Below are 26,339 nucleotides of genomic sequence, written 5' to 3' on the forward strand. Positions count from 1 at the left end.
TAAAATATATGTTTTATTTTCTTTCTTATAAAAATGAGAACTATCTTTCAAACTGAATAATATGCATATAGTCCACATTCATTCCTCTTTGTCATGCTAGTTTCTTTTATAAACCTATTTTACATAACATTCTGGATCCTCCCCGGCACCCTCCCCTTCCCTATTTCTCTCTAGTTAAAAAAAAGCAAATGATGTGTTTTCATGGATGGGAACCTGTTACCACAGTAGGACATGGTTGAAATACATGGGAGCAGGCCCAGTTTCCTTGCTGTTGGTTGCCTGATGTGATGTACTCTGAAGAGCAAAAAGAACAAAGGCAAAAGAAAACAAGCTGGATAATTCTGCCTGGTGTTAGAAGACACACTCTTGACTGTACATCATGTTTTTCTATTTTGGAAGTCTCTCTGAAATGCCAACTATGTGAGATCTTGGGAAATCAATAAAAGAGCATTTAGTTATTTCTAAACATAGAGATCTATCTCGATGAGATAAACTAGGTAATTATTCCTTTTTGTAAATTTTAAGTACTTTTTTGTGCTTAAGGTGGTTCAGTGCCCTGATAATTACTGTTTCAGATTCTTTCCATAGTATGAAACCAGATCAATTAGCTAGATTTGCCATCTGTGAAAAATTGTGGCCTATATAAGAATATATATATATAGGAATATGTGAAATTAAGCTGTTTTCCTCTGGAGGAATTGCCATTTGTTATTCACTGTGCCGATGTCACTGGTTTCCATATGCCTAATTTAAAAAGGAATGATACTTAGCCTGTAACAAATATTACAGCCTATAATTTGGGAAGCTTTTCTAAATTCTGTGTGTGATAATACAAATATACACATTTGTATGTGTACATATATGTATACATATATATGTATATACATATATGTGTGTGTATATATACTACTTATGACTATATTATCCGAATATGTGAAGTTTTAGGTCTAAAATGTCAAGTAGACATCTATGACAAGCACATCATATATGCAGAATGAGTTTTGATTTCTCCATAATTTATCTTACAAACAAAATTGCAAAAAATAAAAACATTGAAAACAGGGTTTTTACCAATGTAGTAAGGATTAGTTTACAAAACTAGCGCCATTGCTACATTCTCCTACCAGACTCATACCCTTTGGTAAGAAAAGAACCCAAGTTATAAACACATCTCCTCTGATGGTACATATATATATATATTATATAGTGAAATAAATATATCCTGTTAAAGACAACAGATACAAGCAAAACTTGAAGAGGACATTATTAGACCTACCCTTGCTTCTAACTAATAGTTAAGCTACAAGTGTCTCAGTCTGAGAATGCAAAATAAATTTATGAAAACTAAAAACACACAAAACCAATTGCTTCAAGAACCTGAATATATGTGATAACTTGCCATTTTCAAGAGAATAAGGGTTAAATTTGCAAATGAACTGGTATTCCCATTTAGACAACTCAGCAATGTGGAACCCGTCAGGGCGAGGGGCCATGTGTAAGTTTCCTTCAAATGGCAGCAACCTTGAACTGATGCAGTTTGAATGTTTATAGCCTAATGAGGGGCTCGCTTATCTCTGGAAATGCTATAGGTTAAACTTCATCCTGGCCTTGGTGATTTACCCAAAAAAGTCACAGACTGTATTCTTTTCATGCTGTTTCAGTCTGCAGATTGAATCTCTCTTTCTCTCCACACACAGAGAAACCCCACACTTCAGTGAATGGAAGGCCTATGTGTGTAAAGAGCATGCAAGTCAGGGGAATTGAAGCCCAGAGAAAGACAGAGTCAAGTGGCCTTGATAAAGAATTCATATACCATGTGTTCACAGCTTTTTGGCAGGTATAATTATCAGCATCATCTTTTCCTTTTACTAGGTGCTGGGATTTTGAAGCACATATTCAAATGTGTGACTATCACATGTTGGATCAAGTAGCTTTTCCTCAAGGACCTGGAAGGGGGAAAGAGTGAAATGAAATCAGTCATTAGTATTCATTGATCAATGACAATATGCTAAAAATATCAAAAGAGCATGTGCTCTATGAGCACCCCAAAGATTATCTTGGGCACTATCACTTATGACAGACTTCCATACATGAAAATAAAATGATATATTAAAAAGAAAGTAATTATCAAAGGAGACAGAAAAAGTCACAATTATTCTCCAAAATGAAATAGAGAACAGCCACTCGCAAACATCTCAGATATATGTTTTTTTCCCCCTACCATTACCAGATGATTTTATTTTTCTTCCTGAAGGCAAAGTATAAAAACATGCATACCCTGTTGCAAGGCACGGAGTGTGAAGCTTTTGTTGAGACACAAGCTGACCAAACCAGCTTGACAGGCCAGAAGCACCAACATTCCTTCTCCTAAGTAGAAGTAAAGCCAGTAACTCTGCCTAGAAGTCAGCCTCAGGCAGCATACTAGACAGTGCTGGGTGATCAGATATGGGGTAGTTGCATCCCCAGAGAGCTACCCCAGTATTGCCACTCCTCTCTTAGCAGCCAGTCATTTCTGTCAGAGGGAACAATCATTCTCAAGCGTTCTATTTAAATATTATTAAAAGTACTTTAAAGATGCTAACGAATGTCCAAAGCCATATACAAAACAGATTGAATGAAAATGTTTTTCCTATTCTGCACCAATACTCTCTGGCTGCCTTTCACAGACATCAGAGAACCCTGCCGACTGCAGAGTGGATTGGGAATGACGCCTGGGGATACTGTGCTTCTCTATGAGTCAATGACAAGTTAGTATTCAGAAGCTTGTACATTAACCTTGAACGTGCTAAATCACCAATAATACCACTGTCACTGCTACGGCTAACGCTGATGAGTGGTCAGTATTGCTGCACCTTTTGCAGAATCTTGCCTATTTCTTGTTGCTTCTCTCATCACCAGAGATCCTTTTCCTGTGTCTTAGGTTGAGTGGCTTCCTAAAGGTCACTTACATACCAACAAACAGGATCTAGAGATGGATTTTTTTTTATTGGTTAAATTATCCCAGTCACACATGCCAAGGGCAGGGGGCAGAGGACAGACAGAAGGTGCTGAGGGTACTGGAGCTTTTCTACCATCCTCAGAGAAGGCAGCTCGAGGTGTCTGATAGCAGCAGGGCAACCCCGGGGTATCTGATGTTCCTTCTGGGAGGAGACTTCTATCAAATATCCTTCTTTCCCTCATTCCAAGAGTTCAAATCCCAAAGACAGTGTGAATTTTGTAGATCATCAGCTCTTGATGGTAGTGGGATTTTTGAACTCAGGGCCGTTCTTTACCCTACATGGCTTGAATTACAGGCAAGTGTCACCATAACCAGCCCTCCCTTGTTGTTTCTTAAATAAGTCATGGAAATTAGCAGACTACTTCCTCACAATCGCGGTTATATCTAGTTCTTAGTGTTTAGGACCTGATGGATTTTGTATCAAAGGGAAATTCAGTTGGAAGATGGGATGATGGTTGGAAAAAATCATATTAAGTGAAATAAGCCAGACCCAAAGGAACGTAGGCTCAATGAGGTAGATAGTTCCTGGGTCCAATTTTCAGAATCACTTCTTACTCTGAGAGTAAAAGAAGGGAGGGAATACTTCCAGCAGGGAGGGGTCTGCAGAGCTGGAAGAGAGAGAGCCAATGAGAACACAGACAAGGGGCCAGGTACTTTAGAAATCTCCAAACACTGAAGCTGACTTTGAAGGTAATGAATTCTCTATTCAACAGTGGAAAGTCAGTTTGCTTTTGATTTCTTCTCTAGAATGCTGATATCTCAAGAAGGATTCTCCTTCCTTCTTACTTTTATATTCATTGGCAATCTTAGTGAAATATAAACATATCCTAGGAGCTACATTTTTTTAGAAATGTAGTATAACATGAGAAAACTATAGTCAATTTTCTCAGTTTACATTTCTATCATGTAATTGTATAGTAATTGCATAAAATTTACATTTTTTTACATATTAGGAAAAGCAGTTTATTCTTTTCAATGTGCAAATGTAGAATTCATAGGAAAATACCATCAATTTGTATTCCAAGAAAATTTAGAATTGAAAGAAGGCACAGTAGACAAATTTCCTCATATATTATATACATTCAACTTTATATATGCTTTTCTTTTGGTGATGTTTCTTACGTTATGCCTTTAATCTTTTGTTCTTTTAACTATTTTTCAGATAGGGTCCCATATTTTTTAAAATTTTTTTGCCAGTCCTGGGGCTGAAACTCAGGGCCTGAACACTGTCCCTGGGCCTTCTTGAGATTAGTGTTCTACCACTAGAGCGACAGCACCACTTCCAGGTTTTTTCTATGTCTGTGGCACTGAGGAATCAAACCCAGGTCTTCATGCATGCTAGGCAAGCACTCTACCACTAGGCCAAACTCCCAGGGTCCCATATTTTTTAAACTGGCCTAGTCTCAAACTTTTGTCCTTCTACACACTTCTTTTTCCTAGTGGGGACCATAGATTTGAGCTGCTATCCCTGGCTTATCCTTTGAGTTAGTCTTAATAATATCCCCTTTCCCCAGATTATAATCCATCTATATTTACCTCCCATGTATCTAGGACTAGATACCTACAGCAGCCAGTCTTCCTTTTTTTTCATGTTTTTGTAGCAATTAATGATTGTTAGTTACTTCACATTTAGATGAAGATATTATTTCCAATTTGAGGGATAGAAATAATAGTTTATTTCTCTGATAATCAGTAAAGCAGCATCTGGTGTTTTTTACCTGGAGTTCGCTTGACTGACCAAACGTAAAAAAAAAGTCTGGGTACATGTGATATGTACTCACCAAGCTAAAGTAGAAAGATTTTGAGTTCAAGGCTAGTCCGGGTTACAAAGAGAGCCCTTGATACAAGTCACACACACACACACACACACACACACACACACACACACACACACACTAGTTATGAAGAAAAAATCTAAGTTGTGTTCCAAGTGAAATGGACCAAATAGGTTTCAAAATCCTCCTTATAAACAACTGTAGTTTGAGTTAGCAAGTGTAACAAATTCCTCTTGATCCTTAAAAATTGAATTAATTAAAAGTGAAGTAAGAACTAATGAAGGTCTGTTTGATTGAATTTACCATACAATCCATGGATGACTTGACATGGTTGTGTTTTATTTATACTTGAAATAGCCACTACATTTTCGTCGTAAGGGACCACAACTGTGTGCATTGCAAAGGCCGACTTGATCGAAGTAAATAAAAAGTTCATGTTCATATAAGTAGAACTATAGCCCATCCCATGCAAAAGACAAAATGGAAAACAAAGCACAATGTGTTTTTCGTTAGTATTTTAGAAAGTGCAAGTCTTCGGTAATGAAATGATAGAAATACAGAGGAGCATTCATGTAGTCAGATGGAACAAAGAAATGGAGCCGAGAACATGATTGCATATATTGAAGACGACACTAGGTATTACCAACTGTAATTGAATAAATACATTATTGAAAACGTTTGGTAAGATCCCAGAAGTCTGAATAAAAATTGATGTTTCAAAAAATCTTTTAAACAATTTTATCAAGGGCCAATATTGCATATGCTTTAGGAAAATTGGTGTAAGACTGCATTGCCTAGGATGAAAAAATAAAAAAAGGCACTTATGAGGTACCATGTTGGTGTTCAATTTAATAGTGGATTGTCATGACTACCAAAAAAAAAATATCTGTAAAAGGATTCTAAGAATCTAAATGGAAAACAGAGGAGAAGGCTCTGGGAAAAAGGTCTTGTCCACATCTGTTTTTTATACTCTTTCTCTACCATGACCTAGCCCAAGATACCCTTGCCCTTGGTCTACACAACCATATATTAATCTTTGGCTTAATTCTCCTTGTACTCCAATCCTGGACCAATCCCCTCCATAACAGATAGAATAATCTCTATGGTGCACACATCAAACCATTTCATTCCTTTGCTTAAACCTCCCATGTCTTGCATTGTAGTAGAATCTGATTTTCCTTAGGGCTGCATAAAGCTCTAGGAGACCTGACCTTAACTTTGCTCGTTGCCCTTCCTTATTTATTCTTCCTTCACCACCCAGGGCTGCTCTTTGATCCTCAAACATCACATCACCCAGGCACTACTACATCAGCTACTTACTCTTTTACTTCTTTTCATGTATTCTATTTGTTTTTTAGTGCCTTTGAGATTTTTCCAAACAACTCAGTCTAAAGACACCACCTACCTAGGCTCTACTCAAACATCTCTACGTTAATGCAGTGAAGATCTGATCATACATGATAGACGAGTTTCTTATTTACTTGTTTATTCATGATTTCTCTTAAACAGAAAGTAATGATGAAGCTCATTGAACAGTACTTGTCTGATTGCAAGTAAATATCTATTAATGAGCAAATATATTTTGGGAAAGAGAATGTATTTTAGCTTAAGACAAAACATCCTACATATGAAATAATACCACCAGGCTATAAAAAGTGTCAGAGAGCACATCCCATTCATTTCTTCTGCAAGTCACAACATATGGAAAGTTGCAGATTATTTCTAAGTGTTTCAAGTTGGCATAATGAGTAAACAGGATGGTTTCAAACCATCATCTTTGATTATCACCTCCCCTAGAACATTTGAATGGCCTTTCAAATACACAGTCTGTAGACACCACAGTGTAATCTATCTAGTGACTGAATCCATTTTTCCTAAAGAATAGTTATCTAAGTTTAGATAACTTCAGAACAATTTATACTGCAGAGAAGGCAGAAGAAAAATAATCTTATGCTACTTTTGAGTGCAAGTTCCAGTGGGAAATCCACTGAAGTTTTTGTAGCTTCAGCATCCATCCAGAAAAACAGGGCAGTTTTCACATTGGCCTTGAAATGTCTATCACTTGTATATACTTCCAATGTTGTGACTCTTAATTATTAACTTTCTTCCATTTCTTGAAAAAGCACAGGTAAAAAATCTTGAATTATCGTTCTCTGTCACCCAATGAAATTTGGAAGAAAGCAGGATATTCAGATGTATTTTGAAAAAGTAAATTCATATAACTTCAAAATCTTTGAGATGATAAGGCACTATGGGGTTGCTATTTCATTCTACCAAGTGGACCCATTTTCCAATAAGTTGTATATCAGGACTCCAAAGGGGGCCTTTACCAAGGCTGGCATTATGGGCAAGGAGATGAGTGTGGACTGGAATCCACTTTACTTTGTTGTTATAGCGATCTGGGTGAGCACAGAGATTGCATTTTCTTAATTTACACATAGGCACCCTAGAGCCCGGACTTCTCTATTACAAAGTGTATTATTTTCCAGCATATGTTTCGTGTTTGTGGAAAATATATTTGAATAACAAAAAAATCCCATTTACAATTTTGAGAGCATTGGCTTTTGTTGGGTTGCTTTCATCTGGCCTCTTAGGACTAGTGGTTTTGCTGTCCAAGAAACTGCATCTAAAGAGGAAGAGCAATCTTGCACCTATACCATGGGCCTCCCTATCCAGGATAAGTCCCTCCCCTCTCCTCACCTATGACATGTGGTTTTGCTGTGTCTGTTGCTGCTGTTGCTGCTGTTGCTGCTGAATGAGCAATTGCTGCTGCTGCCGACGCCGGGCTGTCCGGAGCTTTTCAAAGCGAGCCTCCATTTCTTCCAGGACTTTCGGGGTGTATCTCACCACCAGCTTGACGCTGTCCTTAGCAGCCTTGAGAAGTTCCACTGCTTTTTCGTGGTGCTCCCCTTCCACGCTCTGAAAAGACAAGGGCCTTTCCTTTAGGGAAGGGCTTAAAAGTTTATCCCTCATGGATTAAACTGTAATTAACAGCCTGTTAAAAAGCCCAAAGTTTGAATGCAGCCAATGGAATATGACACCATGTTTATTGTTATGTATTGTGTTGGTAGTTGACCCATGCATCAACTAGTAAGGCTACTGAAGGACAACATTGCACAGGAAGTTCAAGGTCCAGTGAAAACTAAGGAAGTGCCAAGTGGTTGACGAAGTAATTGCAGTAGCCAAGACATTAATTAAAAATTAAAGCAAGTTATAAAGAGGGCCTTTTCCTCTCTGATATTAAAGCACAGGAGAATGTAAAATAATTAGTGTCACTGTGAATAGTATGAGGAAATAGACCATATGTAGCATGGTGGATGAGCAGGACCTACTGTATTAAAAAAAAAGAATCATACAATAAATGAAAAATTTGGACCAAAGGAGTTAAATACCGATATTGGAACCAATATCAAATATAATAACAAAAGAATACTAAACTCAATTCTAAATAAAATGTATTAATAAAAATTTTACTATCTAAAACAGAAAATTGCTTAACAAGTAATTAGCATCATTTTGCAATGGAAAAAAGAATTCTTCAATAAAAACACCAAGGGTAGGAAATCACAAAATTAGAGTAAGACGTTTTTAAGTTTCCACATCGCAAATGCAAACATTCTAGGAAAAACAAACTTGTAATGTACTTGTCATTGCATACATTTTTTTTTCTGTCAGTTGTGGGGCTTGAACTCTTGGCTAGGAACTGTCCCTAAGCTCTTCAGCTCAAGACTAGCACTCTGTCACAGTGAGCCACAGTGCTACTTCCCAATATATACATTTTTTAAGAAAAAATGAACACTCAAGCAAAATGACACTTGTGGACAAGTATAAAAACACAAACAAAACAGAAAAGACAAGAAATACGTCATAAAAGATACCCACAGGTAGACAGATGTTCAATTTTCTATATAACTATGTATTTTTAATCATGGTCCACAGACAGGGATGTATAGCCATGTGACCCCATCTGGTGGCTAACAATATAATCAAACTGGCACTCTTGTTACTTGCTGAATAAGCCTTTAATGATGAATATTTTAAATAAGGATACATAATAAGGACAGCATCAGGTATGCGTATCAGAGAAACATGGTAAGCAAGATGAAGCATCCAGTTGGAAAGGGAACAACTGAACAGATGGAGCCAAAGAGCAGGTCCTGAATCACATCTGGGTATTCCCTGCCAAACTCTCAGCTCCACAAACAACCCTGTTCTGCTGGTTGACCTAGTTCTTGGTACACTGGCTAATGGTCCCCAGAGGGGAACTTTCCAAACCTGAAAGTTATCTGGAGGACTCATCTATTCATGATCATGGTGTGGGTTAAATGCATGTGTTCCATCTCCCCTCAAGTCACCACCTTGATTCTGAAAGCACCTGAGCAGGTAAACCCACTCCTCATTTTCTGCTTTCCTGAGAAGTCCTTACATGTTTAAATGAAGCTCTGTAATTTTGTACATAAAATCAACACACTGAACTCCCTCCCTACAGCCTAGCCCATGGAAGTGCCCTAGACCTGAGGGCTCAGGGAAGAAGCTACTTGGTTGGGTTGACTTTCCTCATCTTACCCTGAGATACCACAGTTGCATCAACAGATCTCAGTTTGTTAAAATTCCAAGAGCCTATACCCTAATATCAGAGACAAAAATAAAAATATATATGTGTATACGTACTGGAGAAGTGAAGTAAGTTTAACAGAAAGCAGAATAAATGAGCCATCAATCAGTTCTTCGTTTGTTTCTTTTGATTTGGTTTGATTGCCAATACTGAGGCTTGAACTCAGGGACCATGCGCCATCCCTGAGCCTCTTTGTGCTCCGGTTGAGTGCATTACTACTTGAGCCACAGTGCCAAGTCTACCTTTACCTGAGTAGTTTGTTGGAGATAAGAGTCTGACCAAATCTCTTGCCTGGGATGGCTTTGAAGTGTGATCCTCAGATCTCAGCATTCTGAGCAAGTTTCTAGTATTACAGACATGAGCCACGGATGCCTGGCTTTGAAATACGTCTTGGAGATGGCGCGGTGGCTCATGCCATCTCAGGAGGCTGAGATCTGAGGATCAAAGTTCAAACCAGCCCAGGCACACAAGGACCTGAGACTCTTATCTCCAACTAACCTCTAGAAAACTGGAAATGGGGCTTGGCTCAACGGTAGGGTGGTAGTCTTGAGCTGAAGAGCTCTGGGACAGTATCCAGGCCGAGTTCAAGCCCCATGACCCACAAAAAACAAAACAAAACAAAACAACTTTTGAACATCAGAACATAGACAATGGTTGGGTAAACTATGTTTACCAGGAGATTCTTGATATCTTCAAGGATATATTTGGATTGGCACGAAGGAGAAGAGGAAGGAAATTGTAATCAGATCATCTAAGAAGTGGCAGCAGGTGGCAGATGACAGAGATGGCCACTTGAACATGGGTGGAATTATATTTCCATAACACAAGCTGAAGAAGGAATCCAGGTAGATCTTAAGCTGAGATATTTGGGATTCATAATGACCACTGATAGGCAGAGTAGGAAATACAGAGGACTGTGTGAACAAGTGCATCATTTTACCAGAGGGTGGGTGTTAGTGGAGGAAAAAAAAGAAAAAGAGCACTGCTTGTCATTTAGGTACTGAACAAATATTAAGGGTTTAAGAAATGGCCATATTGAGCCCCAGAGGCAACTTATATAACCACTTCTCTGGTTTTAAATAGAAAGAAGAGGTTATAAATATCCTTCTAGGTGGAAGAAATTTTTAGCTGTGGTTGGAACCTATGAAAATAGGCTTGCTCACTGATGAAATTCATTTTTTAAATTATTCGCTCAGTCCTTGACACAGCCACTTGATAGACTTTCATTAAGCATTTATGCTACTGGTTCTATTCTACTCCATTTTTTTTGGAAGAATATGTAAGACAGAGGGAAACCACTGATAATATTATACAGCCTCAGCCTTGATTTTATAATTTTCTTGTGGTTTGTCCAAAGTGATTTGTTACTGTAGGGAGCATTCCTCTGAAAGGAAAACTTGGTGATTTGGCTGTCAATACCCTTCTCTAATTTCTGTTGTTGTTTTTAATTTAAACCTAATATGTTTTCCTATTTTTCAAGTGTTTCACTTGTTTTCTAGGTCAGTTGATTAGTTTCTAATCCTTTTTTTATTTTGGGCTTTTTGTGGTAGGGTTGGAGATTCTAGGCCAGATGCTGTGAGTGTCATTGTCTCCTCAGAGGCACTTTACTGGCAATTTAGGGCAGGTGGGCCAGGCTAAGGCACAAAGGCTGGAACCTTCAAGTTCCTAGGGCAGGGTTAAACAGAGAAATATGGCTGCCATGCTCCTTACTCAGTCCTGGGGAGCTATCCAGGGCACTTCAAATCCCTTTAGTTCCCAGTATTGCCCCCTCCCAGACTCCTTGTGCTTCAAACCTGGGAATTTTGCCCTAGGTTTTGAGTGGTTCACATGAAGACTAAATTCTCTCTTTGGGCTCATTGGAGCAAATGGTTCTCTAGTGGTTGATTCTAACTTTCTGTGATAACCATTTTGGGAGAATTGGACTGCATCCAATATCATTTCTACAATTTAAAATACTTCACTAAAATAATACCAGTCATATAATTAAACAAGATAATGGAAACTTGGGCTGGGAGTTTGGCCTAGTGGTAGAGTGCTTGCCTCCCATGTATGAAGACCCGGGTTCGATTCCTCGGTACCACATACACAGGAAAAAGCCAGAAGTGGTAATGTAGCTCAAGTGGTAGAGCTCGAGCCTTGAGAAAGACCAAGGACAGTGCTCAGGCCCTGAGTTCATGCACCAGGACTGGCAAATTAAAAAAAAAAAAAGATAATGGAAACTAGAAAGTGGATACATTTTTAGAGAAACTTTTAAGGAATGTAAGCATGCTTAGAGAATTTATCCCAGATGCACTTTAACTGCTTTTTTGTCTCTAGAAAATTGTTTTCAGTCTTGTTTTGTGGATTGTTCTGGATGATCCCCTGGTTTTGTCTATTTTATGCTTTGGGGTGGGATAAGCCATATGTTCATCGTCTTAACCTATCATTTATGTATCTCCAGGGTGCTTTTGCTTTTTAGAACATTTTAAATAAGAATGAATTATTTTTCCTTCCCAAACTTTCTTTCCCTTTATGCTAAGAACAGGAAAATGAACCAGTTTCCCACAGAAGCCTGAGAGAATTAATGAAAAGAGGCCAATAGATCTGTTCCTTAGGGAGTATGAACATTTTTTTTACCAGGGAATTTTCTTAGCATGCCCAGTCTAGAAGTGGGGACTTTTCCATCTCACCCATATCTCTATCTTTGTCTTTTCCTCAGACAATTTGTGTTGTTTTCTTAAAAGGCAATTCAGGGGAAATCATGACATTTTTCAGGTAAAGTAATCTTACTTTATTCTTCCTGATTTCCCTTTTTATCCTCTAGCATGCCCTTCTCCTTGTGATCATATGCTAAGTTGCTCATTGCCAGCAAGTATTTATCTTTTTCTTTATGTTAATTTACCTTATTGTTATTATAAAGGTGAGGTACTGGGGGATTACAATTACATGAGTCAGACAACCATTACATTTCTTTTTATATAATGTCTTCTGCTCTTTCACTCTCGCCCAGTTTCTTCCAGGAATTCTTAAACTCTATAGTTTCATATATTCATGCTTTTTATGTAGTCTGTTTCTTACTCTGATTGAAAATATACCTTGAATCTGGCAAACTGTTTAAAATTCTGTTTGGAAATGTGATATAAATCATTTGTAAATAGTTATGCTATTTTAAAAATCAAAGCTGTAAGCTGGTGCAGTGGCTCATTCCTGTAATCCTAGCTACTCAGGAGGCTGAGATCTGAAGATCAAGGTTCAAAGCCAGCCTGGGTATGAAAATCCATGAGACACTTATCTCCAATTAACAACCAGAAACTGGAAGTGGTGCTGTGACTCAAGTGGTAGAGCTACAGCTTTGAGCTGAATTGCTCAGGTACATTGCTCAGGTCCAGGGTTCAAGCCCCACGACTGATTAAAAAAAAAAGAAGAAGAATGGTACTTCTATCCTGAAAATATTTACATTAATCTTCTGTTAAACCTTTTAAAGCCATCCATACATATCAGTATTGACAGAGTTCATTATTACTATTTTTAAAATTTATAAATGTATGCTAGTGAAACCTGAAGCTTATGTAAAGCCATGAGAACTGAATCTCTTCTAATGTTTATAAAGGACTTTTTTTTAATTCAGGAAACTGAAGAAGAAAATAGCTCAGGAAATAACTAGATGCATATTTGTTTTTTGCCAGAATTCATAGGCAGTAGTAAGCACTTGAATGCTTTAACAATGACTTCATTTGGTGAAAATTTAGTAAAGCAGTGGCTGGTAAACCAATCAACCTTTAGATAAAATTGCTTTTTAATCTTTCACTAGTTTTTCTATTTCTACCCACTGAGAGATATTAAGATGCCCATGGTTTGGAGTAGGTTTCATTTCCTAGTTTGGTAACCGTCCTGCCTAATAAGAGAGAGTTTGGGATTGCACTATGTACAGTAATTTTTCCATGGGTCACCTGACCTTCCCATAATAGTTGCATTTTGACCCTGGTCAGGCCTCAGGTTGAAAAGATGCCTGTTGTAGGAGTGGATCTTTCTATCTGTACAGAATCATTTGCCAAATGACCCGTACTCAAAGTTTTATGCAGATTTTTTTCTCTGTGCAGATTAAGTGGCTATCAGCCTGGCTGAGTTAGCTACTAAGTTGATTGCTGCAACACTTGGTTGACACTCAAGGTGGGCATCTTGATTTTTCCAGGCCAACAATGAAGCCCATAAAGCCATAAGAGGATTGTTAAATCATTTGATACCTGACAGCAGATACCTGTGTGGCATTCTTGTGGGCTGTCTTGGCTCACCTTCCTGTATTGGTAATTTTATATGGACAGTGAAAGATCTTATAAATGTCCATATGATCCTTGGCAGAAAAAAGGTTCCCCAACTAGGGAGATTTAGAGGAAGGGTTATACATGGGTTATGGAGTGACATTAATCTTTCCTTTGAATAAAAGGCCAGATAATGTTTTCCTCCAGTGAAAGCTGTCAATAGTATAGGGATACACTGTTTCATTGTAGTTCAGTAGCTTAGAAACTCAGATCATTACACCTGAAAATGCCCTTAGAAATAATCTCATGTATCAATTTGTTTCTTCATACATATTGAAACTGACCAATAGTCACTAGGACCTAGCCCATTGTACAAATCTTTTAGGACTTGTTATTATTGATGACTTGTCTTTTTTAACAACCTCACACTACATTTCCAGGCTAATTAATTGTTCAGAAATGGAACACATAGCAGGTCAGTTTCTGTAAGATGTAAAAGGGAAGAACTAATAGCAGGGAAGAGATCTGTCGATCCCTAGTTATAGGTGATAGGCTGATGGGTTAGCTTGTGAAGAAGTAGACCCCCGAAGAATGTGCTGTGAGTGCCATCATTCTCAGAACACTGTAGTGGGAAAAAAAAAAAAGACTCCCAAGGTTTTCTTGAGAGGGCAACGGTGATTGACAATGGATTATTTTGCTTTGTTTTCAGTTTCCAAAAATGTATTAAAATTGATAAAATGCTTAATCTTGTATCCCATGAACATCCAGCTAGCTGCCTTTCCACTAATAAGCCACAAGCTTGCAGCTGTCACAAATCCTTCCAAATCTGTCAGGAGAACAGAAGGTCTACCTGCACTTATCCAAACATGAGTTCTTAATCCTGAAATTCAGGGAGAGCTTGGGATGAGACATTTTCAGACAAGCTATTATCATAATCTAAATCCTTAAATACGTTCTAAGGAATGATAAAAGGCTGCTCTTTTCAAGGATATAAGATGAGATTTATTTTAGCCAGACAGATCACTTTGTTCATGATAGTTTTATTTTTTTATTATGCAATTTTATTAGTATTTCGTCTGTTGTATATGCTTATACATACAAATACACTGTGGGCATGTGTGAATATGTCATAATATCTATTTAGCATTTATTTTAATTTTTATATGGATTTTATGTAATGTTTATACGACATATGTAAGTATTGGAATGGCTAAGAATATTTTTTTCTTAGGTCCCCAGGCAGTAACAAGAACAGACTGAGTTGACTTGAAATCCTTTTTATTACAGGGACAAATTTTACCTAACAAGACATACCCTAAAACAAAATAATATAGGCAAAGTCACTCTCATGTATGTGACTTGCATTTTTCTTGGGGGTATTTTAGGCCAATAATTTTAAATCTCATTGTACAAACTAACCTTCATGTTCATACATAGATAGGTCAGGCATGGTGACACAGAACTGTAATAGCAGAACTCTTAGGAGTGGCAGGCAGAAACAACACAGGTTCTAGGCCAGTAGAGAACTATAGAGTTCATAATTGATATCATAAGTTTCAGGCCAATTTGAGCTACGTAGTGAGACAATGCTTCAAAACAATACAAAAAACCTCACACATACAAAAAATAAAACCAAACCAAATAACTGAACTTTCAAACATGAAAAATAAAAGAAAATAACTGATGAACTGTTGAACATATAAACCTAGAATATTCCTAGACTTGCCATGTATACTCTTAAGCCTTATTTCCTATGGATTCTTCATTATGACTAAAACTGATTAGGGAGCCAGCAAGAAGTCACAGCTATGCCAAGTGTTAGGGGGCAAGGACACCATCTTCTAGGCTTTGACCAACCTAAACACTGAATGCTTTCTTAAGGGTTACTGACTTCTATAGTTAATGCAGAAGGAGAGAGGTAGTCAGGTGAAGGAAACTCTATCACTTTTGCCTTAATACAGTTCTATATTTAGAACAGCAGGTTCCTAACAAGATAAGTTATATCAAGTTTATATTTAATTCAGAATAGAATATCCATGGATAAACAGCAGCATATATTCAGAAAAGAATTCTATGATTCTTTCACCTTGCTCTTTTCTTAAATATGTTAACTTTCCTGTTCTATTTGTATTATCCCTTGCTTAAGTGGTAAGCTTATTAAAAAAATAAAAGTGTCACATTTGTCCTTGGAAACAATATGCTAATGCTCTCCCAGAGTTCCTGCCTAAATGATAATATCTGTCTCAGTACACAGTAACTGAGGGGTTCTCAAATTCTGCTGCTGCTAGGGCAGGGTGTGTCTTATCCACCCACTTGCATTGCAGCATTATTATGTACTCAAGAGAGTCAATGAATAAAGCATCCATGTATATATGTATGTATGTATATATATATATATATATATATATGGTTGTTGTTGTTGTTGGTGGTGGTGGTGGTGGTGTGTGTGTGTGTAGATATGATCTGTTAGGCTAAGGAACAGTACTCCTGAGTATGAACTTTGTTTATGGAATCAGACAAGGTGCTTAATGACTTCAAGCCCCAATTTCCCTATCTGTGAAAGAGTGTCTTCTATGTACAGTCATTATGAGTATTAACTTGAACACACCAAAAGCATTTGAAAGAATGGCTGGCCTGAAGGCCATATCTACAATTTCCTCTGAGACAATCCTGGTTTAGGATTTCAGATGCTTAAGAACAATCGCAGCAACAAAATCTAATGTTGCCTTTTCAGTAGGTCTAAGGTGAAAGTTTCCTTTACATTATCTAGGAAGCAATTCACTGAATAGCTAAATGCTGTCCAGAGCTTGGTGGAAAAATAAAAACAACTTAGGTGAATCTACTGATTTAATCACTAGATAATTTAGCAGCATCAGTTCCATACATGGAATTGATATGCTAATAACAAATGATCATCAGTTATTATTCATAGGAAGTTGTTGTCTCAGTCTCACCAAGTTGTGACATTTTTGTCAAGAGAAGGACTAGAGAGCAAGAGATACACTTGATAGGAGGAGCATGCTTCATGTGAGGGAACTTGAGAGAGGAAAACCAAAATAACCCATTGCTAAAGGACAAGGAGGTTGATGGGAGAAAAGTGCACATAATTGCACAGATTTTTATCCTGTAAGAGAAGTTATAAATATACTTAAAAAATTGAGCCATGAAAGTGGAAAATGCCATATATTAACTGTCAGCCCAGAGGGCAGAAATCCTAAAATGGATGAATGCTTTAGAGCAAAATCAGTGTCAGAAATCAGAACACAATTCCAATTTTTCAGATCTGGAGACTAATAATAGGAATCAAGGCTGCTACCACATCTCAGTTGTAATGCTTTGTAGTAATTCTGTTGAAATCCTTAATGGTTGTTAGGCAAAAAACTGATTCCCTACCCAAACCATCACACACACACACACACACACACACACACACACACACACACACACACGCATCTGAGCACAATTCTATCCAGAACAGATGGGAAATTTAGAGGCTTAAAACAGTACAAAGCTGCCTGGAGTATTCCTAGAAAATGAGATCTTTCCCTCTTCATTTGTGAGAGTTAGGTTTCACTGAGGCAGTTGAAATTGTGGGGTTCCCTTCCCCAGATCCTCTTTTACCTGTGCTTGTGAAATGCAGGCTGTGGTAGCGAATATATTCTCCCAATTCATGATGGCTTGAGAGAATCTTCCACAAAGACTTGTCATCTGAAGTGTCATGATTCACTCTGCTCAATAAAGGCAGATGTGCTACCATGTGACATTATATCCTTCCCCTGTAGAGTCCCAAGGAAGATTCAGATTGGTTTTAAGTAGCACTTTAGGGGAGGGTTTGTGGAGGTGGCAGAGCCTACCAATATATGCACCAGGAACTATCTTTTCATAGCCATTATTACAACTCCAGTTAACTAGAGTCCTAGTCACTAAAATTATCTCTTTGTAATCAAATAATCTGTAGCAGAGTCAGAGAGACAGCAGGAAAGAGTGCACTTGGGATCAAGATGATTTTTGCTCGATTTTGGATAAATTTCAGATTAACAGTGTGACTACTAGGTATCAATCTCTCCTGGATGGGTGAGGTGACTCAATCCTGTAGTCTTTGATACTTGGAAGGCAGAACTGCAGGATCCTTCATAGTTTGAGATTATCCTGGGCAAAACGGGTTCCCAAGATGCCATTCTCAATGTCTGGGCACAGTGACATGCATCTGTCACCCCCAGAGACACAGAGAAGGATAGGTAGGACAACTATAGTATAGTTCTAAAGTGAGACTCTACCTTGAAGACAGCCAATGCCCAAAGAGACTGGAGTTATGGCGCAAGTGGTAGAACTTCTGCCCAGCACATGGAAGTTCTTGACTTACAAATAGGGGTGCTGCTCCTCTTCATGCTCAGTTTTCTTGTGAGGCAGAACTTCGTTTAAACAAAGAAACACCTTAGTCCACAGAAATTTTCTTATCTATTAATACCTGAGAGTTTGCAACGGTGGAAGGGTGAGGAGCAGTGACTGGAGCATGCTACTTATTTAACATAGATTATTTTTTTCTTTTTAAATTGAATCAGCCCTGTGTGATTCCATTTATAGTAGAGATTGGGGGACGGGGATAATTCTTTTCTGAAAGAATAGGACATTGAACCCCAAAATGAAGCATGAAGAAGAGAAAGTGAAGATAGAAGTCAAAGAAAGGTTTGAGAAAGTAGGTTTAAAGGCAATCTTGTTACTTTTCTTGCCTCTGTAATTTTACCAAGAGTCTTAAAGGGAGAACTATCACCACCGGGCATTATCTCCTGCCTCTGCAATATACCAAGGAAAATCCAGACTGGTTTGAAGTGGCTCTGCTGGTTTAAAAGGTTATATTCAAATTGACATGAAACAGTGTTGTATACTTATACATGAGAGGAGATTCCTGAGGACACACACCAATGCCTACCCTTCAAACAGTTCACTGATGTTTATCACAGATGGGTGGCTATCATGATGGAGACAGAGCTAAAGATAGAGAGGTCTATGAGTCAAACCTAGAAGAACGCCCAGCTGTTCTATACATCGGCAATGCCAGCTATTTCGGAGACAGAGACAGAAGAACTAAATTTTCAGGTCCACCCCAGGAAAGAAGTTAGTGAGACCATTATCTGAAAAACAAATTAAAGCAAACAAGAGTTGGATGCATAGTTCAAATGGTGCAGCGATTGCTTTGCAAGTAGAGGCCTCTTAACATTCCAATCCTGTTCCCCCCAAAGGAAAACAAATGAACAAAAAGGAATAAAAGAGAAGGGAAAGGGAAGGGAAGGGGAGAGAGAGGAGAGTGAGAGAGTGAGAGAGAGCGAGAGCGAGAGAGAGAGAGAGAGAGAGAGAGAGAGGGGGGGGAGGGAGGGAGGGAGGGAGAGAGAGAGACAGAGAGAGAGAGAAAGAGGGAGGGAGGGAGGGAGAGAGAGAGAGAGAGAGAGAGAGAGAGAGAGAGAGAGAGAGAGAGAGAGAGAGAGAGAGAGAGAGAGAGAGAGAGAGAACTGCATAGATAGAAAGGCCTGGCACATAGAACATCTGGGGGATGGGAGAATCATCTTGCTATAGATATCAGCATGTTTTCTCTCCCAGTATGACAGCATGTATTCTGTGGAATAACATCTGGGATTCTATCACGTACACTTTTCCTTTTGTCCTTCAGCATCTTACTCGAATGATCTCATGAAGTTCAAAGTTTTTCAAAAGGTATCATAGTGGCAATAGATTGCTAGGATTGTTCAAAACCACCCTTCAAAAGGTACACTTCAATATTTAACTTAAAAATATTCTAGAAGTAGAACAATTAGTATATAACATAAAGAAGAAGCACAGCAGATGCAGGCAGGAGTTCTCTGAGCCTGAGGTTGTCAGATATATTTCTTGTGAAGTATAAAGTGGCATGGGCATTTATGTTGTTGTGTACTGTGAATAATAAAACATTAATAATGCCCATAACATTTAATGTAATTGTAGGGGCTCAATACTGTAGCTGCCTTCCTGTAGGAGAAATGAAAATTTAAGGATATTTCAGCTTTACTGTCCAATATCTCTTGGAAATACACATAAATGTCCTTTCCAATTAAATGCACAACCATGGAGTATTCTTTGCATTTGTCACCTCTGTCATATACTGATTTTTATTTGTTCAGTTTAAATGTTCTAACTGGCTAAAACTTCTAAAGATTTTTTTCAACATGCCTCCACAGTTCCTGCTGTGCAGGCAGCCATCAGAAACTCAACCCCTGGGTACATCTTAAACTCTCTCCTACACCCATCTCTAATTAACTACCAATACAGGTTGGCATTTGCTTATACTTCATTCTCTCCTCTATTTCCCACAATGCTTTTAACCTAAATTGTAAAATATCTTTCATCTTCTTTAAGGTATTCTCCACACTCCAGATTGAATTACTTGGTAGTCACAGGCTGGCTTCCCCCTAACCCCTCAAATCCAGCAAGAAATAAACAATAGCAAAGCTAGGGAGATCCAGTCTTTGAGCATTTCTTTCCCAAGCCTAACACCATGTACTGCAGACAGCCAACAATTGCCTAACATGGCAAAAACTGGCTCTGATTCTTAGCCCCAAAGATTACAGCACTGAGAAGTTTCATTTCCTTCAGCTCATTTTCTACATACAAGACATATTAACATCATCTACTTCAAAGAATTCATTTAAGATTTAGTGAATTAAATCCCAAATCTACTCATACCAACCCAAATCTACCCATCATCACCCAATGTCTATTCCAGACAGCACTTATTCTCTATTATAATTCTCTCTTGGTCAACATAAAATGCAAACCCCTATTATTTCTCCTAATAGTACTAGGGCGCATATCTTAGGATCCCATAGTTTCTAGAAATGTACTCTACCAACTGAGCCATACCCACTAAAGTACTTTACTTCTTCTCATCTAGAGTCTCTAATCTCCTTCCTAAGACTCTCTTTGTCACTCATTCTAAACCATAGAGTCATAGGTGTTGTTTTTTATATGGCTCAAAGCTATTTCACTCCTAGAATTCTGTGCACCTGGCCCTCTCATAAAATCCTTGGCTGTAACATGCTCAACTATACTATTTATTAGAACTGTGTGAATTAAATCTCAGGCTGGGATAAGAAATACTCACTTGGTACAAAAGCTAACCTATTGTCAACTCTTTTATGATATCTAGGTCCCCATACAAGTTGAAAGTATAAACCAGTGTAGGCATTTTGGAAGTCAATATCTATTTAAAGTAATGTGTCCTTCCATTTCTTACCACCTTACTCCTTATGGTACATATCTTTACCACATGCTGGAAAAACAGTCATTCCCACACACAAGAATTTTCACCTGAGCAGTGTTTACAGTACATAAACAAAAAAAAGAAACAATTGGCTAGCAAACTAAATTTCCATTAGTAGAGCTGTGGTTAGGTTAACCATGGAAATCCATATTTCAGGTAATATTCTACAGCAGATAAAAGAAAAAAGTCTGTGCTGACAATATAAGGCCTAAAAGCCATGTTTCTAATCAAAAGCAATCATGGGATGTGAAGGGAATATGTTAAAGTATCACTGGCTTTTCAAACTTGTTCATATGCCAACAATGGTCAACATTCATTGAGTGTTTTCTAATAGCAATTTTTGTAATTGCTATAAATTTGTCAAGAGTCATATTTCATAGGAACCTTGGGAGGTATGCATGATATGATATCTGTTTTATGAATGAAGAAACCCTTTTGGAGGTTTCAGAGGAGAGGGAGCAGGGCCACATTTTAACACAATCATCTGTTTCCCCAGAGTTAAGAGCTTAGTAGCGATGTGCGCTGTCTTGAAATAAGTAAATGACTGTGTGTGTGTTTGTGTATGTGTGTGTGTGTGTGTGTGTGTGTGTGTGTCTATCTGTCTGTCTATACTTGAATTAAAAAAATGTTTGGATGAATATTCATGACAGCACTTGTGACAAAAGAGAAAGGAGCTAGAATGGAATGAGGGCCTAAGGGAAACAGTCCTTTTTTTATCTGATTTTAGTCTTTTCAAATACACCAATGGTAAATTTTATAAGAAACATTTCACATATTTAAATTACATATATATGTATAACCAATAAAGAAATGTTAAGCTAACTCATCTTATTAAAAAACTGTCATTACATACATATATTTATTACATATATTTCCTATATGTGTTTGTATTTATTACATGTAATATATGTAATATATGTAAACAATATATATGTAATACAAATACATATAGGTGTATATACATTGTGAACAAAACAAGCTGTGGGACATTCTATAACAAACTGAAGAAGGTAGAAGAACTCATAATTTTGTCTAAATAGTGCTTTGTAGCATTACTTTGAGATTATTCAGCCTTAAATGCCTATTCAATTTAGATGAAATAAAGGGATTTTTAGCTAAAGTACCTCAGAAATTATGGTACAGAGTGAGGTCTACGGACCTTTCAAAACACCAATTATAATGGAATGGCCTAGAGATTGTGTTTGAGCAATCACAACTGGATGCTTTTTATGCTGGTATCATTCATGTCCTAAAATCTGAGCATTTTTCCTTTTGGTTTCCTCTCAGTTGTTCATTTGTTAATGTAAGTCTATCAGTTGTAAGGTCTGGCAGATCATTCATATTTCAGAAAATATGCTATAAATATGTGTTTTCAAGAATCGTGCTTGACTGGGAAATGGTGAAAAAGGATTATTAAATACTTCATGTTTAATTTTTGTTTTCCACCTAATGGCTCACAGGATGAAAAACTGCTGTGCTTTCAGTCTTGACAGATGTAAAACCCCAGAGAGAGGTACACATCAATCGAACTTGGAAGTTTTTTTCTGAAAATAAAATGAGTTGATTTCTCATTTCTTTTTAGGTACAATTAAAATTGATGGTCTCTTCTTTCCCCCCAAATAACAATGTATTGTAACAAAGAAACACCACCATCTTCCATATACCCATTCATAATGAGATCTATGTTCGTCTCTCACTAGACCTCAACTTATATACATGACTGGTTCCTCTCTCTCAACCCTTCAAACATACCTTTACGTTTGCAGTCACAATTCAAAAAGTCAAACTGTGCTGAGCACCAGTGGCATCAACCTATCATCCTCACTGCTCATGAAGCTTAGATTTGAGGATCCATGTTCAAAGCTGGCTTGGGCAATGGAGTCTGTGGGACTCTTGTCTCCAGTTAAACAGCAAAAAGCTAGAAGTGTGGATCAAATGGTAGTGCAACTAGCCTTTGGCTAAAAAGCTAAGGGACAGAGCCCCAGGCCTGAATTCAAACCCTAGTACTGATGCAACACACACACACACACACACACACACACACACACACACACTCACGCATTCACCCCATACACACAAACATGCGAAACTGTATAATTTAGTATTCTTGCTTGAAATCACTGTATCCTCATATTGCTCAGATACAGCACAGTGTGCCTTGCCTATTTTAATGTCTTTATTTTTTTTCTGCTGCAACAATGATCTTAAGGCCCCACACAGAATATGCCATTTTCTGTAGAGTCTGGTTTGTTTTAAGTGGGGCAGTCTTTTTACCTTCTCCACTGTCTATATGCATCTACCCAGCATTCACTTGCTTGAGGAAAAATTATCGCAGCTTAAATTGTCCCCTGCTTCTCACTTGGGCTGGTTGGCACCAGAACCCCATACTTCTTGTGATGATAAAACCATCTGGGTTGCAGAGGCGACCTGACCCATCACCTGTTTTGTCTCCATACCTTTAGGTGAAATTGGACATAGCGTCTTTTTTTTTTTTTTTTCATTTCACAGTAACTTAAACCAGGCCAGGCCTAATAACATTTTGCCAAATGATTGAATGAATGAATACCTAACCTTCATGGACTAGGTAAATGGTCATAAGGTATTCTGAGACTTAAATAGACTGACACATTTTTGAAAAGTTAATGTTTTCCTATTTAAACCATGACTGCTTCCTTCAGTTGGACCTAGCCACAATCCCATAAATTACCATTCAAGTATGTGTTTGTGAATTGTGTTACTCTACTGAAATACTAAAAAGACAAAACCCACATACCCACTGCTGCTATCATCTCTTAGGAACAAAGAATCTGTTTTCTTTTTCAATAAGAAATCTCCACATTGATTTCTCTAGTGGCTGATCTAGTTTACATTTGGCTACTGGGCCCCTGTCCCAAGACTAAGGGTGGGACTAGGGGTGATATCTCTTCTACTTCCCTGTCACAGAGCTGCCTTGACTCATGCCATGCCTTGACCCATGCCCTGCAATCTTTCCTCCTGCCCCACATTCTCTGCCTGTCCTCCTTATCCTTCACCTGGCCTTTTTTCCACTTAGCATTTTTGTGCTGCTGCTGTCTCAAGTTGTATGTGTCTATTCATTTCATTTACTGTTTCTCTACCCTACTGTAATGCAAACTCTACAAAGATAAGCATGTTTTCCAAGTTCCTTTGCAGAAAAGATACCTGTCTGCCTCAAGCAACACAATGTAGATGCTATAAATACTTGAGTGAATGGAAGAATACACCCTGGGGCTCAGGCCTAGGCAGTGGTATACTCTGCATCTACAGCTCCAGATGCAGAATACTTTTGTCTTTATTGTCAACTGGTTGTCCTATGGAAGGTTCCTCAAACTAAAGATTTGGTGAAGTGATGGGTCAGCAAGTCTATTCGGGGAAAGCTGGTGAATGGACTTGGATATAGGCAAAGTAATTCAGCAGGAAGATGAAGCTACATGATTGAAGATATCACATTTCTATAAATAATTAAAAGCAATTCAGAGGAAAATTTTATAACTCTAAGAGCCTATTTGTTCACAGAAAAATCATACATACTAAAAGTGGTATATAAGTAAATTCTTGATCATTATGATTGTTACTTTTAAATTAGAGGACGGCACGATAAAAATGACTTACGTTCTTTGTGGAACGTGCCAAATATGTACTAAGTTATTTGCCAGCAAATGAAAGAAAATATGTTTTCAAGAACCTATAAATACTGACTCCGGAAATTGACCTGTGATCTGGTAATCAGGATCATGTAGGTTTCCTGCCAATTTCATGTCATGAAACTGAACCCGGATGGAATGGTATATGAACAGAGGCTCTATGGTAGCTAGAACCAATAGCAGAACAAGTAGGCAGAATAAATCATTTGACTTACATATGAAAATTTTAATATAGTACTAAAAATAAATACATCTGAACAATTAATACAAAAATAGGAGGATTTCTGGATAGAAGCTGTCCACCTTCTAGATGGCTGGTCAGCTACATTCAGACCCATTTTAAAACAGAGAAGGGGGAGGGGGAGAGAGAAAGAGGCAAACAAGGAAGGAAGAAGGGGAAGAGCAAGAGTGAAAGGGCTATGTTGGGTTCCATGTGGATTCTGGTTATAGACTACTGAGTTTTCAAAGAGAAACAGCTTTCTAAATTTGGTCAGAATAGATAGTCTGCAAGGCTATTTCTATTTTTGACATCTAGCACAATATTTTCACAAACCACCCAGGACTAAACTCAGGCTATTTCTACTTATGAAAAAAAATTGAACTTGATATTTCTAGGACCATTAGATAAAATAAACTCCTTAAGGGTATGACCTATGTTTTCTTTAAACTGTTCTGTTCCTAGTTCCAGGCATGTAATGTGGTTAATAAATCTTTTGTTGGTAGTATGATTGAAAACCTTAAACTCATATTCCTATAATATTGTTTGCTCACAGACAAATAAATATCTGACAAATCTAACAGTGGTGAGATGTCAATTATTCTTTGCCTTTGTCACCCTGGCGATTAGGATCAAGGAGGCTTCTCCTTGAAAATCCTTTGTTCTGGAGACAAGCCATTCTTGAAGTGGTTTTTCTAGACTGTTCCATATTTATTGAGTTCCCTCTCTGCCATGGTTTCATTGAAACTCATTCTATTGACATACACCATACAGCATAGATTGTATGTTAACTAGATTTTTAAGTATCTAGCTGCTATTTGGTTTGCATGAGTTTTTCATGAAATCTTATTAAGGTAGTGTAAGACAATGCTTCTCAGTTATGGATTTTTTTTTTACCTCTCGGGGGATGGGTGATGATGCCTAAAATTATTGTTTATTGTCATGGCTATAAGGATGGATTCAAATGGAGCAAGATAAGTCCTCTGATGCATGGAAAAATCTTTCTCATTCAAAATATCAGCTCTTTTAATAGGGAGGAATCCTGGTTAGCCTAAATTTAAGACAATCAGTTCTTAATTTTTATTGGCATTCATCAATTGCACAGAGGAGTTTCTTATAATAATTCTACATATCCTCTGGTCATAATATCCTCTGGTCAAATTCATCTTTTATCACATGGGTTTTAAACAATTTCAGTGGATTTTGTGATTCTATTTTTATACATGTACTGAATGTACTTTTTAGTTGGATTAAAATGTTTCCTGAACTGTATTGCTGTCAGATATAATTTAATTTTAAACATGATTATTTTAAAAGATGAAGCCAAATAAACAATTGTCCCTTTACACGTATGCATGAATAGCTGCAGATACCACAAGTGGCTGAGAAAGGGTTCCTCACTTTGCTACCTCTCTTCAGATTCAATGCTTGGAAGTTCTTCTTTTATAAACGTCTGTCCTTCATTTCTCAAATCTAATCCAATTCTAGATCTTGTTTTGGGTAAAATTATCTCCAGAATGGCGGCTTTCAGTACCCTTCCTCT

At 37.7% G+C, this 26,339-nt stretch overlaps 1 protein-coding gene across 6 annotated transcripts in view; it reads right to left on the minus strand.

Moving 5' to 3' along the window:
- Positions 1 to 1,819: 1,819 nt before the first annotated feature.
- The window catches only part of Lin7a (lin-7 cell polarity scaffold A), a 205,561-nt gene continuing 181,041 nt past the window's right edge, over positions 1,820 to 26,339 (minus strand). For all 6 annotated transcript variants that reach the window (XM_090328311.1, XM_090328309.1, XM_090328310.1 and 3 more), the window contains 2 exons: positions 7,474 to 7,692; positions 1,820 to 1,946 (listed from right to left, as the gene is read on the minus strand). In XM_090328311.1, coding sequence (XP_090184437.1) covers positions 7,474 to 7,692 — 219 coding nt within the window. In that variant the 3' untranslated portion in view covers positions 1,820 to 1,946. The remainder of the gene's footprint in view (positions 1,947 to 7,473; positions 7,693 to 26,339) is intronic.

Source organism: Megascapheus bottae, chromosome 2 (assembly GCF_031878675.1).
Source record: "Megascapheus bottae isolate mThoBot1 chromosome 2, mThoBot2.hap1, whole genome shotgun sequence".
NCBI lineage: Eukaryota > Metazoa > Chordata > Mammalia > Rodentia > Geomyidae > Megascapheus > Megascapheus bottae.